Source organism: Salvelinus fontinalis, chromosome 8, assembly GCF_029448725.1.
Source record: "Salvelinus fontinalis isolate EN_2023a chromosome 8, ASM2944872v1, whole genome shotgun sequence".
NCBI lineage: Eukaryota > Metazoa > Chordata > Actinopteri > Salmoniformes > Salmonidae > Salvelinus > Salvelinus fontinalis.
The window spans coordinates 48,025,187-48,045,186 of record NC_074672.1 but is presented as its reverse complement, the minus strand read 5'-3'; the positions used below and the strand labels follow the sequence as shown (position 1 = coordinate 48,045,186).

General features: G+C 38.4%; 1 protein-coding gene across 5 annotated transcripts in view; it reads right to left on the bottom strand.

Annotated features, from left to right (window-relative positions):
- The window catches only part of LOC129861355 (FYVE, RhoGEF and PH domain-containing protein 1-like), a 179,267-nt gene that overhangs the window by 24,585 nt on the left and 134,682 nt on the right, over positions 1-20,000 (bottom strand). For all 5 annotated transcript variants that reach the window (XR_008760566.1, XM_055932728.1, XM_055932726.1 and 2 more), the window contains one exon: positions 15,791-15,849. Coding sequence is in view for 4 of the 5 variants with exons in the window: in XM_055932728.1 (XP_055788703.1) it covers positions 15,791-15,849 (59 nt within the window). In the remaining variant the exon portion in view is untranslated. The remainder of the gene's footprint in view (positions 1-15,790; positions 15,850-20,000) is intronic.

The following is a 20,000-nucleotide window of genomic DNA, read 5'->3' as shown; positions in this document are numbered from 1 at the left end:
TACACGGGTCCCGTGTGGCTCAGTTGGTAGAGCATGGCGCTTGCAACGCCAGGGTTGTGGGTTCATTTCCCACGGGGGGGACCAGGGTTCAATTCCCACAGGGGGACCAGAATGAATATGTATGAACTTTCCAATTTGTAAGTCGCTCTGGATAAGAGCGTCTGCTAAATGACTTAAATGTAAATGTAAATGTAATATACTGTTGAAGGAGAACACTATGCAGAATATACTGTTGAAGGAGAACACTATGCAGAATATACTGTTGAAGGAGAACACTATGCAGAATATACTGTTGAAGGAGAACACTATGCAGAATATACTGTTGAAGGAGAACACTATGCAGAATATACTGAATGAGAACACTATGCAGAATATACTGTTGAAGGAGGACACTATGCAGAATATACTGTTGCAGGAGAACACTATACAGAATATACTGAAGGAGAACACTATGCAGAATATACTGTTGAAGGAGAACACTATGCAGAATATACTGTTGAAGGAGAACACTATGCAGAATATACTGTTGAAGGAGAACACTATGCAGAATATACTGTTGAAGGAGAACACTATGCAGAATATACTGTTGAAGAGGAACACTATGCAGAATATACTGTTGAAGGAGAACACTATGCAGAATATACTGTTGAAGGAGAACACTATGCAGAATATACTGTTGAAGGAGAACACTATGCAGAATATACTGTTGAAGGAGAACACTATGCAGAATATACTGTTGAAGCAGAACACTATGCATAATATACTGAAGGAGAACACTATGCAGAATATACTGTTGAAGGAGAACACTATGCAGAATATACTGTTAAAGGAGAACACTAAGCAGAATATACTGAAGGAGAACACTATGCAGAATATACTGTTGAAGGAGGACACTATGCAGAATATACTGTTGAAGGAGAACACTATGCAGAATATACTGTTGAAGGAGAACACTATGCAGAATATACTGTTGAAGGAGAACACTATGCAGAATATACTGTTGAAGAAGAACACTATGCAGAATATACTGAAGGAGAACACTATGCAGAATATACTGAAGGAGAGCACTATGCAGAATATACTGTTGAAGGAGAACACTATGCAGAATATACTGTTGAAGGAGAACACTATGCAGAATATACTGTTGAAGGAGAACACTATACAGAATATACTGTTGAAGGAGAATACTATGCAGAATATACTGTTGAAGGAGAACACTATGCAGAATATACTGTTGAAGAAGAATACTATGCAGAATATACTGTTGAAGGAGAACAATATGCAGAATATACTGTTGAAGAAGAACACTATGTAGAATATACTGTTGAAGGAGAACACTATGCAGAATATACTGTTGAAGGAGAACACTATGCAGAATATACTGTTGAAGGAGAACACTATGCAGAATATACTGAAGGAGAAAACTATACAGAATATACTGAAGGAGAACACTATACAGAATATACTGTTGAAGGAGAACACTATGCAGAATATACTGTTGAAGGAGAACACTATGCAGAATATACTGTTGAAGGAGAACACTATGCAGAATATACTGAAGGAGGACACTATGCAGAATATACTGAAGGAGAACACTATGCAGAATATACTGAAGGAGAACACTATGCAGAATATACTGGAGGAGAACACTATGCAGAATATACTGAAGGAGAACACTATGCAGAATATACTGAAGGAGAACACTATGCAGAATATACTGTTGAAGGAGAACACTATGCAGAATATACTGTTGAAGGAGAACACTATGCAGAATATACTGTTGAAGGAGAACACTATGCAGAATATACTGTTGAAGGAGAACACTATGCAGAATATACTGTTGAAGGAGAACACTATGCAGAATATACTGTTGAAGGAGGACACTATGCAGAATATACTGTTGAAGGAGAACACTATGCAGAATATACTGTTGAAGGAGAACACTATGCAGAATATACTGTTGAAGGAGAACACTATGCAGAATATACTGTTGAAGGAGGACACTATGCAGAATATACTGTTGAAGGAGGACACTATGCAGAATATACTGTTGAAGGAGAACACTATGCAGAATATACTGAAGGAGAACACTATGCAGAATATACTGTTGAAGGAGAACACTATAAAGAATATACTCTTGAAGGAGAACACTATGCAGAATATACTGAAGGAGAATACTATACACGGGTCCCGTGTGGCTCAGTTGGTAGAGCATGGCGCTTGCAACGCCAGGGTTGTGGGTTCATTTCCCACGGGGGGGACCAGGGTTCAATTCCCACAGGGGGACCAGAATGAATATGTATGAACTTTCCAATTTGTAAGTCGCTCTGGATAAGAGCGTCTGCTAAATGACTTAAATGTAAATGTAAATGTAATATACTGTTGAAGGAGAACACTATGCAGAATATACTGTTGAAGGAGAACACTATGCAGAATATACTGTTGAAGGAGAACACTATGCAGAATATACTGTTGAAGGAGAACACTATGCAGAATATACTGTTGAAGGAGAACACTATGCAGAATATACTGAATGAGAACACTATGCAGAATATACTGTTGAAGGAGGACACTATGCAGAATATACTGTTGCAGGAGAACACTATACAGAATATACTGAAGGAGAACACTATGCAGAATATACTGTTGAAGGAGAACACTATGCAGAATATACTGTTGAAGGAGAACACTATGCAGAATATACTGTTGAAGGAGAACACTATGCAGAATATACTGTTGAAGGAGAACACTATGCAGAATATACTGTTGAAGGAGAACACTATGCAGAATATACTGTTGAAGGAGAACACTATGCAGAATATACTGTTGAAGGAGAACACTATGCAGAATATACTGTTGAAGGAGAACACTATGCAGAATATACTGTTGAAGGAGAACACTATGCAGAATATACTGTTGAAGAAGAACACTATGCAGAATATACTGTTGAAGGAGAACACTATACAGAATATACTGTTGAAGGAGAATACTATGCAGAATATACTGTTGAAGGAGAACACTATGCAGAATATACTGAAGGAGAACACTATGCAGAATATACTGTTGAGGGAGAACACTATGCAGAATATACTGTTGAAGGAGAACACTATGCAGAATATACTGAAGGAGAACACTATGCAGAATATACTGTTGAAGGAGAACACTATGCAGAATATACTGTTGAAGGAGAACACTATGCAGAATATACTGAAGGATAACACTATGCAGAATATACTGAAGGAGAACACTATGCAGAATATACTGTTGAAGGAGAACACTATGCAGAATATACTGTTGAAGAAGAACACTATGCAGAATATACTGAAGGAGAACACTATGCAGAATATACTGAAGGAGAACACTATGCAGAATATACTGTTGAGGGAGAACACTATGCAGAATATACTGTTGAAGGAGAACACTATGCAGAATATACTGAAGGAGAACACTATGCAGAATATACTGTTGAAGGAGAACACTATGCAGAATATACTGTTGAAGGAGAACACTATGCAGAATATACTGAAGGATAACACTATGCAGAATATACTGAAGGAGAACACTATGCAGAATATACTGTTGAAGGAGAACACTATGCAGAATATACTGAAGGAGAACACTATGCAGAATATACTGTTGAAGGAGAACACTATGCAGAATATACTGAAGGAGAACACTATGCAGAATATACTGAAGGAGAACACTATGCAGAATATACTGTTGAAGGAGAACACTATGCAGATTATACTAAAGGAGAACACTATGCAGAATATACTGAAGGAGAACACTATGCAGAATATACTGAAGGAGAACACTATGCAGAATATACTGAAGGAGAACACTATGCAGAATATACTGAAGGAGAACACTATGCAGAATATACTGAAGGAGAACACTATGCAGAATATACTGTTGAAGGAGAACACTATGCAGAATATACTGTTGAAGGAGAACACTATGCAGATTATACTGAAGGAGAACACTATGCAGATTATACTGAAGGAGAACACTATGCAGAATATACTGAAGGAGAACACTATGCAGAATATACTGGAGGAGAACACTATGCAGAATATACTGAAGGAGAACACTATGCAGAATATACTGAAGGAGAACACTATGCAGAATATACTGTTGAAGGAGAACACTATGCAGAATATACTGAAGGAGAAAACTATGCAGAATATACTGAAGGAGAACACTATGCAGAATATACTGAAGGAGAACACTATGCAGAATATACTGAAGGAGAACACTATGCAGAATATACTGAAGGAGAACACTATGCAGAATATACTGTTGAAGGAGAACACTATGCAGAATATACTGAAGGAGAACACTATGCAGAATATACTGTTGAAGGAGAACACTATGCAGAATATACTGAAGGAGAACACTATGCAGAATATACTGAAGGAGAACACTATGCAGAATATACTGAAGGAGAACACTATGCAGAATATACTGTTGAAGGAGAACACTATGCAGAATATACTGTTGAAGGAGAACACTATGCAGAATATACTGTTGAAGGAGAACACTATGCAGAATATACTGTTGAAGGAGAACACTATGCAGAATATACTGAAGGAGAACACTATGCAGGATATACTGAAGGAGAACACTATGCAGAATATACTGAAGGAGAACACTATGCAGAATATACTGAAGGAGAACACTATGCAGAATATACTGAAGGAGAACACTATGCAGAATATACTGTTGAAGGAGAACACTATGCAGAATATACTGTTGAAGGAGAACACTATGCAGAATATACTGTTGAAGGAGAACACTATGCAGAATATACTGTTGAAGGAGAACACTATGCAGAATATACTGTTGAAGGAGAACACTATGCAGAATATACTGAAGGATAACACTATGCAGAATATACTGTTGAAGGAGAACACTATGCAGAATATACTGTTGAAGGAGAACACTATACAGAATATACTGAAGGAGAACACTATGCAGAATATACTGTTGAAGGAGAACACTATGCAGAATATACTGTTGAAGGAGAACACTATGCAGAATATACTGTTGAAGGAGAACACTATGCAGAATATACTGTTGAAGGAGAATACTATGCAGAATATACTGTTGAAGGAGAACACTATGCAGAATATACTGTTGAAGGAGAACACTATGCAGAATATACTGTTGAAGGAGAACACTATGCAGAATATACTGTTGAAGGAGAACACTGTGCAGAATATACTGAAGGAGAACACTATACAGAATATACTGTTGAAGGAGAACACTATGCAGAATATACTGTTGAAGGAGAACACTATGCAGAATATACTGTTGAAGGAGAACACTATGCAGAATATACTGAAGGAGAACACTATGCAGAATATACTGTTGTAGGAGAACACTATGCAAAATATACTGTTGAAGGAGAACACTATGCAGAATATACTGTTGAAGGAGAACACTATGCAGAATATACTGTTGAAGGAGAACACTATGCAGAATATACTGTTGAAGGAGAACACTATGCAGAATATACTGTTGAAGGAGAACACTATGCAGAATATACTGTTGAAGGAGAACACTATGCAGAATATACTGAAGGAGAGCACTATGCAGAATATACTGTTGAAGGAGAACACTATACAGAATATACTGAAGGAGAACACTATGCAGAATATACTGTTGAAGGACAACACTATGCAGAATATACTGAAGGAGAACACTATGCAGAATATACTGAAGGAGAACACTATGCAGAATATACTGTTGAAGGAGAACACTATGCAGAATATACTGAAGGAGAACACTATGCAGAATATACTGTTGAAGGAGAACACTATGCAGAATATACTGAAGGAGGACACTATGCAGAATATACTGTTGAAGGAGTACACTATACAGAATATACTGAAGGAGAACACTATGCAGAATATACTGTTGAAGGACAACACTATGCAGAATATACTGAAGGGGAACACTATGCAGAATATACTGAAGGAGAACACTATGCAGAATATACTGTTGAAGGAGAACACTATGCAGAATATACTGAAGGAGAACACTATGCAGAATATACTGTTGAAGGAGAACACTATGCAGAATATACTGAAGGAGAACACTATGCAGAATATACTGAAGGAGAACACTATGCAGAATATACTGAAGGAGAACACTATGCAGAATATACTGAAGGAGAACACTATGCAGAATATACTATTGAAGGAGAACACTATACAGAATATACTGAAGGAGAACACTATGCAGAATATACTGTTGAAGGAGAACACTATGCAGAATATACTGAAGGAGAACACTATGCAGAATATACTGAAGGAGAACACTATGCAGAATATACTGTTGAAGGAGAACACTATGCAGAATATACTGTTGAAGGAGAACACTATGCAGAATATACTGAAGGAGAACACTATGCAGAATATACTGAAGGAGAACACTATGCAGAATATACTGAAGGAGAACACTATGCAGAATATACTGAAGGAGAACACTATGCAGAATATACTGAAGGAGAACACTATGCAGAATATACTGAAGGAGAACACTATGCAGAATATACTGAAGGAGAACACTATGCAGAATATACTGAAGGAGAACACTATGCAGAATATACTGGAGGAGAACACTATGCAGAATATACTGGAGGAGAACACTATACAGAATATACTGGAGGAGAACACTATGCAGAATATACTGAAGGAGAACACTATGCAGAATATACTGTTGAAGGAGAACACTATGCAGAATATACTGTTGAAGGAGAACACTATGCAGAATATACTGTTGAAGGAGAAAACTATGCAGAATATACTGTTGAAGGAGAACAATATGCAGAATATACTGTTGAAGGAGAACACTATGCAGAATATACTGTTGAAGAAGGACACTATGCAGAATATATGTAACGACCTGGGTGTCGGTGGGGTGTGAAATCAGACGCAGGAACAGCAGAGCTTCAATGCGGTGATATTTAATGCCTAACCGGCAAACCAAAATGTCCAACACGGACTTACTGGGTGTCATAAACACCTGTCTTCTAACACGGGAGACAAACCCAGTACACAATACAAAACCCACTCCCGAAATCCACAGCAACAGACGAACAATCCCGCACAAAGAAGCATACAATCTGGCTGGCTAATAAAGCCACACTAATTACCAATTACCCCAAACCAGGTGATACAAATAAACACATAGGGAGGGGGAGAAAAGGATCAGTGGCAGCTAATAGGCCGGTGACGACGACCGCCGAACGCCACCCGAACGGGAAGGAGAGCCTGCCTCGGTTGAAGTCGTGACAATATACTGTTGAAGGAGGACACTATGCAGAATATACTGTTGAAGGAGAACACTATGCAGAATATACTGAAGGAGAACACTATGCAGAATATACTGTTGAAGGAGAACACTATGCAGAATATACTGTTGAAGGAGAACACTATGCAGAATATACTGAAAGAGAACACTATGCAGAATATACTGAAGGAGAACACTATGCAGAATATACTGAAGGAGAACACTATGCAGAATATACTGAAGGAGAACACTATGCAGAATATACTGAAGGAGAACACTATGCAGAATATACTGAAGGAGAACACTATGCAGAATATACTGAAGGAGAACACTATGCAGAATATACTGAAGGAGAACACTATGCAGAATATACTGAAGGAGAACACTATGCAGAATATACTGAAGGAGAACACTATGCAGAATATACTGAAGGAGAACACTATGCAGAATATACTGAAGGAGAACACTATGCAGAATATACTGAAGGAGAACACTATGCAGAATATACTGAAGGAGAACACTATGCAGAATATACTGAAGGAGAACACTATGCAGAATATACTGTTGAAGGAGAACACTATACAGAATATACTGAAGGAGAACACTATGCAGAATATACTGTTGAAGGAGAACACTATGCAGAATATACTGAAGGAGAACACTATGCAGAATATACTGAAGGAGAACACTATGCAGAATATACTGTTGAAGGAGAACACTATGCAGAATATACTGAAGGAGAACACTATGCAGAATATACTGTTGAAGGAGAACACTATGCAGAATATACTGAAGGAGAACACTATGCAGAATATACTGAAGGAGAACACTATGCAGAATATACTGAAGGAGAACACTATGCAGAATATACTGAAGGAGAACACTATGCAGAATATACTGAAGAAGAACACTATGCAGAATATACTGAAGGAGAACACTATGCAGAATATACTAAAGGAGAACACTATGCAGAATATACTGAAGGAGAACACTATGCAGAATATACTGAAGGAGAACACTATGCAGAATATACTGAAGGAGAACACTATGCAGAATATACTGGAGGAGAACACTATGCAGAATATACTGGAGGAGAACACTATGCAGAATATACTGAAGGAGAACACTATGCAGAATATACTGTTGAAGGAGAACACTATGCAGAATATACTGTTGAAGGAGAACACTATGCAGAATATACTGTTGAAGGAGAACAATATGCAGAATATACTGTTGAAGGAGAACACTATGCAGAATATACTGTTGAAGAAGGACACTATGCAGAATATACTGTTGAAGGAGGACACTATGCAGAATATACTGTTGAAGGAGAACACTATGCAGAATATACTGAAGGAGAACACTATGCAGAATATACTGTTGAAGGAGAACACTATGCAGAATATACTGTTGAAGGAGAACACTATGCAGAATATACTGAAGGAGAACACTATGCAGAATATACTGAAGGAGAACACTATGCAGAATATACTGAAGGAGAACACTATGCAGAATATACGGAAGGAGAACACTATGCAGAATATACTGAAGGAGAACACTATGCAGAATATACTGGAGGAGAACACTATGCAGAATATACTGGAGGAGAACACTATGCAGAATATACTGAAGGAGAACACTATGCAGATTATACTGTTGAAGGAGAACACTATGCAGAATATACTGTTGAAGGAGAACACTATGCAGAATATACTGTTGAAGGAGAACAATATGCAGAATATACTGTTGAAGGAGAACACTATGCAGAATATACTGTTGAAGAAGGACACTATGCAGAATATACTGTTGAAGGAGGACACTATGCAGAATATACTGTTGAAGGAGAACACTATGCAGATTATACTGAAGGAGAACACTATGCAGAATATACTGAAGGAGAACACTATGCAGAATATACTGAAGGAGAACACTATGCAGAATATACTGAAGGAGAACACTATGCAGAATATACTGGAGGAGAACACTATGCAGAATATACTGGAGGAGAACACTATGCAGAATATACTGAAGGAGAACACTATGCAGAATATACTGTTGAAGGAGAACACTATGCAGAATATACTGTTGAAGGAGAACACTATGCAGAATATACTGTTGAAGGAGAACACTATGCAGAATATACTGTTGAAGGAGAACACTATGCAGAATATACTGTTGAAGGAGAACACTATGCAGAATATACTGTTGAAGGAGAACACTATGCAGAATATACTGTTGAAGGAAAACACTATGCAGAATATACTGTTGAAGGAGAACACTATGCAGAATATACTGTTGAAGGAGAACACTATGCAGAATATACTGTTGAAGGAGAACACTATGCAGAATATACTGTTGAAGGAGAACACTGTGCAGAATATACTGAAGGAGAACACTATAAAGAATATACTGTTGAAGGAGAACACTATGCAGAATATACTGAAGGAGAATACTATGCAGAATATACTGTTGAAGGAGAACACTATGCAGAATATACTGTTGAAGGAGAACACTATGCAGAATATACTGTTGAAGGAGAACACTATGCAGAATATACTGTTGAAGGAGAACACTATGCAGAATATACTGTTGAAGGAGAACACTATGCAGAATATACTGAATGAGAACACTATGCAGAATATACTGTTGAAGGAGGACACTATGCAGAATATACTGTTGCAGGAGAACACTATACATAATATACTGAAGGAGAACACTATGCAGAATATACTGTTGAAGGAGAACACTATGCAGAATATACTGTTGAAGGAGAACACTATGCAGAATATACTGTTGAAGGAGAACACTATGCAGAATATACTGTTGAAGGAGAACACTATGCAGAATATACTGTTGAAGGAGAACACTATGCAGAATATACTGTTGAAGGAGAACACTATGCAGAATATACTGTTGAAGGAGAACACTATGCAGAATATACTGTTGAAGGAGAACACTATGCAGAATATACTGTTGAAGGAGAACACTATGCAGAATATACTGTTGAAGGAGAACACTATGCAGAATATACTGTTGAAGAAGAACACTATGCAGAATATACTGTTGAAGGAGAACACTATACAGAATATACTGTTGAAGGAGAATACTATGCAGAATATACTGTTGATGGAGAACACTATGCAGAATATACTGAAGGAGAACACTATGCAGAATATACTGTTGAGGGAGAACACTATGCAGAATATACTGTTGAAGGAGAACACTATGCAGAATATACTGAAGGAGAACACTATGCAGAATATACTGTTGAAGGAGAACACTATGCAGAATATACTGTTGAAGGAGAACACTATGCAGAATATACTGAAGGATAACACTATGCAGAATATACTGAAGGAGAACACTATGCAGAATATACTGTTGAAGGAGAACACTATGCAGAATATACTGTTGAAGAAGAACACTATGCAGAATATACTGTTGAAGAAGGACACTATGCAGAATATACTGTTGAAGGACAACACTATGCAGAACATACTGAAGGAGAACACTATGCAGAATATACTGAAGGAGAACACTATGCAGAATATACTGTTGAAGGAGAACACTATGCAGAATATACTGAAGGAGAACACTATGCAGAATATACTGTTGAAGGAGAACACTATGCAGAATATACTGAAGGAGAACACTATGCAGAATATACTGAAGGAGAACACTATGCAGAATATACTGTTGAAGGAGAACACTATGCAGATTATACTAAAGGAGAACACTATGCAGAATATACTGAAGGAGAACACTATGCAGAATATACTGAAGGAGAACACTATGCAGAATATACTGAAGGAGAACACTATGCAGAATATACTGAAGGAGAACACTATGCAGAATATACTGAAGGAGAACACTATGCAGAATATACTGTTGAAGGAGAACACTATGCAGATTATACTGAAGGAGAACACTATGCAGATTATACTGAAGGAGAACACTATGCAGAATATACTGAAGGAGAACACTATGCAGAATATACTGGAGGAGAACACTATGCAGAATATACTGAAGGAGAACACTATGCAGAATATACTGAAGGAGAACACTATGCAGAATATACTGTTGAAGGAGAACACTATGCAGAATATACTGAAGGAGAACACTATGCAGAATATACTGAAGGAGAACACTATGCAGAATATACTGAAGGAGAACACTATGCAGAATATACTGAAGGAGAACACTATGCAGAATATACTGAAGGAGAACACTATGCAGAATATACTGTTGAAGGAGAACACTATGCAGAATATACTGTTGAAGGAGAACACTATGCAGAATATACTGTTGTAGGAGAACACTATGCAGAATATACTGTTGAAGGAGAACACTATGCAGAATATACTGAAGGGGAACACTATGCAGGATATACTGAAGGAGAACACTATGCAGAATATACTGAAGGAGAACACTATGCAGAATATACTGAAGGAGAACACTATGCAGAATATACTGAAGGAGAACACTATGCAGAATATACTGAAGGAGAACACTATGCAGAATATACTGTTGAAGGAGAACACTATGCAGAATATACTGTTGAAGGAGAACACTATGCAGAATATACTGTTGAAGGAGAACACTATGCAGAATATACTGTTGAAGGAGAACACTATGCAGAATATACTGAAGGATAACACTATGCAGAATATACTGTTGAAGGAGAACACTATACAGAATATACTGAAGGAGAACACTATGCAGAATATACTGTTGAAGGAGAACACTATGCAGAATATACTGTTGAAGGAGAACACTATGCAGAATATACTGTTGAAGGAGAACACTATGCAGAATATACTGTTGAAGGAGAATACTATGCAGAATATACTGTTGAAGGAGAACACTATGCAGAATATACTGTTGAAGGAGAACACTATGCAGAATATACTGTTGAAGGAGAACACTATGCAGAATATACTGTTGAAGGAGAACACTGTGCAGAATATACTGAAGGAGAACACTATACAGAATATACTGTTGAAGGAGAACACTATGCAGAATATACTGTTGAAGGAGAACACTATGCAGAATATACTGAAGGAGAACACTATGCAGAATATACTGAAGGAGAACACTATGCAAAATATACTGTTGAAGGAGAACACTATGCAGAATATACTGTTGAAGGAGAACACTATGCAGAATATACTGTTGAAGGAGAACACTATGCAGAATATACTGTTGAAGGAGAACACTATGCAGAATATACTGTTGAAGGAGAACACTATGCAGAATATACTGAAGGGGAACACTATGCAGAATATACTGAAGGAGAACACTATACAGAATATACTGTTGAAGGAGAACACTATGCAGAATATACTGTTGAAGGAGAACACTATGCAGAATATACTGAAGGAGAACACTATGCAGAATATACTGAAGGAGAACACTATGCAAAATATACTGTTGAAGGAGAACACTATGCAGAATATACTGTTGAAGGAGAACACTATGCAGAATATACTGTTGAAGGAGAACACTATGCAGAATATACTGTTGAAGGAGAACACTATGCAGAATATACTGTTGAAGGAGAACACTATGCAGAATATACTGTTGAAGGAGAACACTATGCAGAATATACTGTTGAAGGAGAGCACTATGCAGAATATACTGTTGAAGGAGAACACTATACAGAATATACTGAAGGAGAACACTATGCAGAATATACTGTTGAAGGACAACACTATGCAGAATATACTGAAGGAGAACACTATGCAGAATATACTGAAGGAGAACACTATGCAGAATATACTGTTGAAGGAGAACACTATGCAGAATATACTGAAGGAGAACACTATGCAGAATATACTGTTGAAGGAGAACACTATGCAGAATATACTGAAGGAGGACACTATGCAGAATATACTGTTGAAGGAGAACACTATACAGAATATACTGAAGGAGAACACTATGCAGAATAAACTGTTGAAGGACAACACTATGCAGAATATACTGAAGGGGAACACTATGCAGAATATACTGAAGGAGAACACTATGCAGAATATACTGTTGAAGGAGAACACTATGCAGAATATACTGAAGGAGAACACTATGCAGAATATACTGTTGAAGGAGAACACTATGCAGAATATACTGAAGGAGAACACTATGCAGAATATACTGAAGGAGAACACTATGCAGAATATACTGAAGGAGAACACTATGCAGAATATACTGAAGGAGAACACTATGCAGAATATACTATTGAAGGAGAACACTATACAGAATATACTGAAGGAGAACACTATGCAGAATATACTGTTGAAGGAGAACACTATGCAGAATATACTGAAGGAGAACACTATGCAGAATATACTGAAGGAGAACACTATGCAGAATATACTGTTGAAGGAGAACACTATGCAGAATATACTGAAGGAGAACACTATGCAGAATATACTGTTGAAGGAGAACACTATGCAGAATATACTGTTGAAGGAGAACACTATGCAGAATATACTGAAGGAGAACACTATGCAGAATATACTGAAGGAGAACACTATGCAGAATATACTGAAGGAGAACACTATGCAGAATATACTGAAGGAGAACACTATGCAGAATATACTATTGAAGGAGAACACTATACAGAATATACTGAAGGAGAACACTATGCAGAATATACTGTTGAAGGAGAACACTATGCAGAATATACTGAAGGAGAACACTATGCAGAATATACTGAAGGAGAACACTATGCAGAATATACTGTTGAAGGAGAACACTATGCAGAATATACTGAAGGAGAACACTATGCAGAATATACTGTTGAAGGAGAACACTATGCAGAATATACTGAAGGAGAACACTATGCAGAATATACTGTTGAAGGAGAACACTATGCAGAATATACTGTTGAAGGAGAACACTATGCAGAATATACTGTTGAAGGAGAACACTATGCAGAATATACTGTTGAAGGAGAACACTATGCAGAATATACTGTTGAAGGAGAACACTATGCAGAATATACTGAAGGAGAACACTATGCAGAATATACTGTTGAAGGAGAACACTATACAGAATATACTGTTGAAGGAGAACACTATGCAGAATATACTGTTGAAGGAGAACACTATGCAGAATATACTGAAGGAGAACACTATACAGAATATACTAAAGGAGAACACTATGCAGAATATACTGTTGAAGGAGAACACTATGCAGAATATACTGTTGAAGGAGAACACCATGCAGAAAATAGTAGTGTAGTAGTGTAAGCTATTTCTGCTCAAGTTTCTAAAACCATTTGGCGATTGGCGTGTATTTGGAGCGTTACAGTTGAGCCCTAAAGCTTATAGGCTACGCGTTAACGCTATATAAACACAATGAAAGAAAAACCTCAATGTAGCATATCGTTTAGATATCAATTGCACAATAATTATACATCTATGGATTTTTAACGCACTCTTTATTCAACCCACCCGCCACCCAGACATATCAGAGGGGATTGTGGGTTATGAGCAGTGGCAACCCGTCATTCATGTTTTGAGCCTCGCCTGTTAAGCTAAAAAATAAAAAATCATATATATTTTATATATCATATATATATAAATCATTTATTTTGGCATTAATACGTGTCACATTCAGTTTGCAAACATTGTAAAAAAAATCTTAGTTAGCAATCATCATCACGAATCAAGTTGACAATCTACTGGCAAATCCTTTTCAACCCTTGTCATATGAAGAGAAACAATGAAGAGAAATTATAGATATATAGATATATAGAGATATATAGATAAAACATATCGGTGCTCATCGGCCATTGGACATAAACATTACACAACAAGTTGGAAATCGCAAATTCAACAATGAGTGGTTTAGAAGGAATCAGTGGCTAACTGCAAAAGCATTGCAAAGCGTTCACTAGCGTGCTATTCAGTGGAGTGGGTGTGTGGTCCAAGTCTGGGTTTAAGGGTCTCTTTTCCAAGCTTAAAAGGATAAACATTCAACATTGGCCATGTTGTCAATCCAGCATGACTTCTGCCACGTTCAAAACAACTGGAAATTCGGGAACTGGGAAATCTCAGACTTCAGTGAGTTCAAGACAACTGGGAACTCTGACAAAAAACGAACTCCGACTGGGAAAATACGTTTTGAAACGTCATCCAACTTGGAATTCCAAGTCGGGAACTCGGGCCTCTTTCTCAAGCTCCAACTTGAAGATCACTGATGTCATGATTTGACCTAGTTTGTACATCTCAATTGTCAGTAAAAAACACATTTGTTTAAGCAAGTCAGCTATGTTTTTTAAAAGGTAGTAAACAAGGCTGAATTAACTGTTTCGCTGCCAGACAAGGCTCCGCTGAAAGCCCGGTTTAGCAGTGGTAAGGTGTTGGGACTCTGCTGTTTTTTGTTGTTGTTGAGTTTGCCCCACCAAGATTTACATGTTAAAATATATCGCCATTGTTTATGAATCAACCTACAGATCACTAGTGAGGGTTCTGTGAACTGTGAAAGGACTCACCATCTTTCTGATGGCTGTGTTGGAGTGCTCTGCAGCTGTGGCGATCAACTCCAGAGATTCTGAAAAGACACACAACAGAGACTTTGTTACGACAACAAAAAAACAGTTTTAAATACTAACTTGCTCTTTTGAGCGCATATTCCTGCATTCCCCTTGAATGTATTGGGAATAATAATATATAAGATATATTTTTTGGGGGATAATAATATATTTTATTTGTATAGCTCTTTTCATATCAAACTCAACTCTGGACCTCGAATTCAGTTCCACTTTTTTTTGTTTCAGTGTTCCACTCTAATTAAACCAGTGACACCAGGTGTGTGGAATTAATTATCAGGTAAAACAGAAAACCAACAAGCTCCGGACCTCATTGGGTAAGAGTTGAAAACTCCTGCTTATTGCGAGTCTCAGAGTGGTTCACAATAGGACGACGACATATAGTTAGAAAGCGCGCCTGTCAAGGAGAATAGTGTCCATCTGCCAAAAAAGTGTCTCCCCTTGCATTATAATGGGAATCAATGAACTCTAGCTTTCGTTGATAGAGCTGATGCTAGAACTTGTAAAATTCTGACCGGATTACGTAATGAACCAAAGCGCCCGTTGCTATGTTGGTTGATTACGCACTATTTTACCTTGTAGTGGTCACGGAGGACGGAGGATGCGGGCAGTTCTAGTTCACCTAATAAGAGCTCGCTTGGTTTATTACCGCAGAATCGCTCTCCAAGGACGGTGTTTTTGATGCTGACTACCTGCTGATTCATAATGACTGAAAAGACTGAAAAGAGAACACTCTTTCTTTACCCTATATTTGTCTTTATATAAGAAAATGTTGTTAAATAGGAAGAAATAATTTATTCTGTTTTTAGATTGATTTTAGATTGACATTGCTAGCCCTTACAAAAATTCATTTGTTGCGGCGAACTTCCTGCAGGTTTGTGACAAATTCTCTGTAAACTAAATAGTGTGCCACAAAATATTGCCAGAAGTTTGCAAATGTTGCTACTAGTGTTGAATCTGCTGCAAACCTTTGGCAACAATAACTTGTATTGCCACTAGTGGCAAACAGTTCATCAGAGTTTTTTTTTCTGGCAGACAATTCTCTCAAGATTTGATTCTGTGGCAAACCTGTGGAAACAAGTTCCAAGACCAGTAACCGTTGATGACCAATCAGGGGGATTAGAAACATTAGAAAATGGAAAGCATGCTATTTTCTCCTGCCACCAGTATGTGAAGTCCACCAGAATAATTTACATTTACATTTTTAGTCATTTAGCAGACGTTCTTATCCAGAGCGACTTACAGTAAAGTGCATACATTTTATTACATTTTTTACATTTCATTACATTTTACATACTGAGACAAAGATATCCCTACCGGCCAAACCCTCCCTAACCCGGACGACGCTATGCCAATTGTGCGTCGCCCCACGGACCTCCCGGTTGCGGCCGGCTGCGACAGAGCCTGGGCGCGAACCCAGCCCAGCCTGGGCGCGAACCCAGAGACTCTGGTGGCGCAGCTAGCACTGCGATGCAGTGCCCTAGACCACTGCGCCACCCGGGGATAATTGCAAGTATTCTAGTGCGACTGAGTGACTGACGAGTGGAAAACGGTGTATGTTATTTAGACAGATTAAGGGTGTTTTGGCTTATGAAAGCAGTAAGTAACAAACATTATGAATTTACAATTTAATGGTCATTCAAGGTAAAAAAGGTTGTCCTATCATAATTAGGTAGCTAGCTAACGTTAGCTAGCGTTTTCTGTGCTAATATCTCTGGCTGTGCTAACCTTAGCCTCGCGACCATGCTAGCAACGCTAGCGTACGGAATCTAAATAAATGCATGGCTTTTATCGACGTTTGGCTATCTAGCTAACTATGTCAGAGGTTGAGACCTCTCATTGGTTGGATTTGAAAATACAACCGTTGCAATAGAAGTGGGCGGGGCTCATGGGCTGTGTGTGTATTTTTTTTATATATATTTTTTATTTTAACTAGGCAAGTCAGTTAAGAACAAATTCTTATTTACAATGACGGCCTACACCGGCCAAACCCGGACGACTCTGGGCCAATTGTGCCCATTAGCATTGGAATGAGATACTCATGGCTCATCCATCCATTGATCTATTCATTCACATGAACACATCAACCGGAGGGCTGTTCCTCCTCCTGCCATTCGCACACTACATACAGTACAAGAGCAGATACTTATCCATTATTGTTCAATGGGGGGAAAAAATACATTCTCTCAACAGTCTTACTGCGGGGGATTCTGTTCCTGGATAGAGACATAAAATGCTCTCTAAGGTCAGGGCGTGACAGGCGGAGGCCAGGAGACAAGACGACGACCATCTTGGATCAAAATTCAAGCCCCTCTTTTGAGAACGGCTGCCTGTAGAGGACAAGTGACAGGAAAAACTAGCTTCAGCACCTTGTGTGTCTTGATTCGGCCTCTTCGCTCCTCGTCCTCTAACTCTTTTGCTCCTCTCCCTCCAGACGATATTCTGCATCTCATTTTTTATTTAATATTTTATTTAACTAGGCAAGTCAGTTAAAGAACAAATTCTTATTTTCAATGACGTCCTACCGGGGAACAGTGGGGTTAACTGCCTTGTTCAGGGGAAAGAACGACACACGTCTGATTGCCCAACAATCTGCCCACTCATCCCATCCCTCCCTTCTCCATCTCTGGAGGCCTCCTTCCATTTCTCACCTCTCTCATCAACCCCTCTGACATCATTCCTTAGAGGTATCCTTTCTTTTCTGTCTTCCATTAACATTACTGTATTTTATTTTTCTACCTGTAACCTGTGTGTTTGCTTGTTTACGTCTCTGTCTCCTACCCTTCAACTCCTGTTCTCCAGGACCTAGGAGACTCTGCCCAACACCCAGACCCACCTGTTGTCCTCTATTACCTGTTCTCCAGGACCTAGGAGATTCTGCCCAACACCCAGACCCACCTGATGTCCTCCATTACCTGTTCTCCAGGACCTAGGAGGTTCTGCCTAACACCAGACGTGGATCCACCTGTTGTCCTCTATTACCTGTTCTCCAGGACCTAGGAGATTCTGCCCAACACCCAGACGTGGATCCACCTGTTGTCCTCTATTACCTGTTCTCCAGGACCTAGGGGTTCTACCCAACACCCAGACCCACCTGATGTCCTCTATTACCTGTTCTCCAGGACCTAGGAGGTTCTGCCTAACACCAGACGTGGATCCACCTGTTGTCCTCTATTACCTGTTCTCCAGGACCTAGGGGTTCTACCCAACACCCAGACCCACCTGATGTCCTCTATTACCAACCATCCTCCAACTTTTCATTACATCATCTACAGCTACTGTTATTTTCATGTTGTCATTATCTGATAAGAAAGTTTTCTTGCTTTATCATACTGGGCACATCATATGTGAGATACACAGATGAACTAAAAACACGAGCACTGCCAACACTCAGAACAAAGAGAGCAGCAGTGTCTGGACTTGGCCGTCTCCCTCTTCGAGTTCCCCTTCCGAGACTAGCTGCCTGTTGAGAACAAGTGACAGGCAGAACCTCCCACCCACACAGCATCCACCTCTCCTCTCTATTCCACAAACCAGAATGCAGTATTTCAGTCTATGATTGCCATGTGAGTGTACAAAAAAATGTGTGAAAATAAATGAATGACACACCCAGACCACAAAAATCTTAAATATTGCCAGGTTGGTTTTCACAGCTGTTTCACAAGGAGCTCATTGTTGTAAATTGTAACATATCCCTTGATGGTATTTGTTAGTTCAACATGGTTCATTATTGTATCCTAGGACCTACAATACGTATATATATATTCAACCAAAAGGGGGTGCTAATGAGCTATGGGAGATAGATTAAAATAAAATAAAAAAATCATAACAGAACTACTGAAATAATATTATTTCATTGTAGACAAGACAAGAGGGATGTATTTTTATTTTTTATTTAACCTTTATTTAACTAGACAAGTCAGATGCTCAAAATAAAAACATGACAGCCTGACTAGCCAGTGTATATCAAATGGATTTGCAGACGAATGGAGTGTAAATTAGCTGACTTTCTGATCTGTAAGGTAAGTAACTTTAAACGTGTTAAGCAGATGACATGTCTTCTTTGCTATTTCCGAAACGTAGCGACCTTTTAAAACGTGGATTTCATGTTGTTGAAATGTTAAAGGTGCAATATGCAGAAATGGCTCTGTCA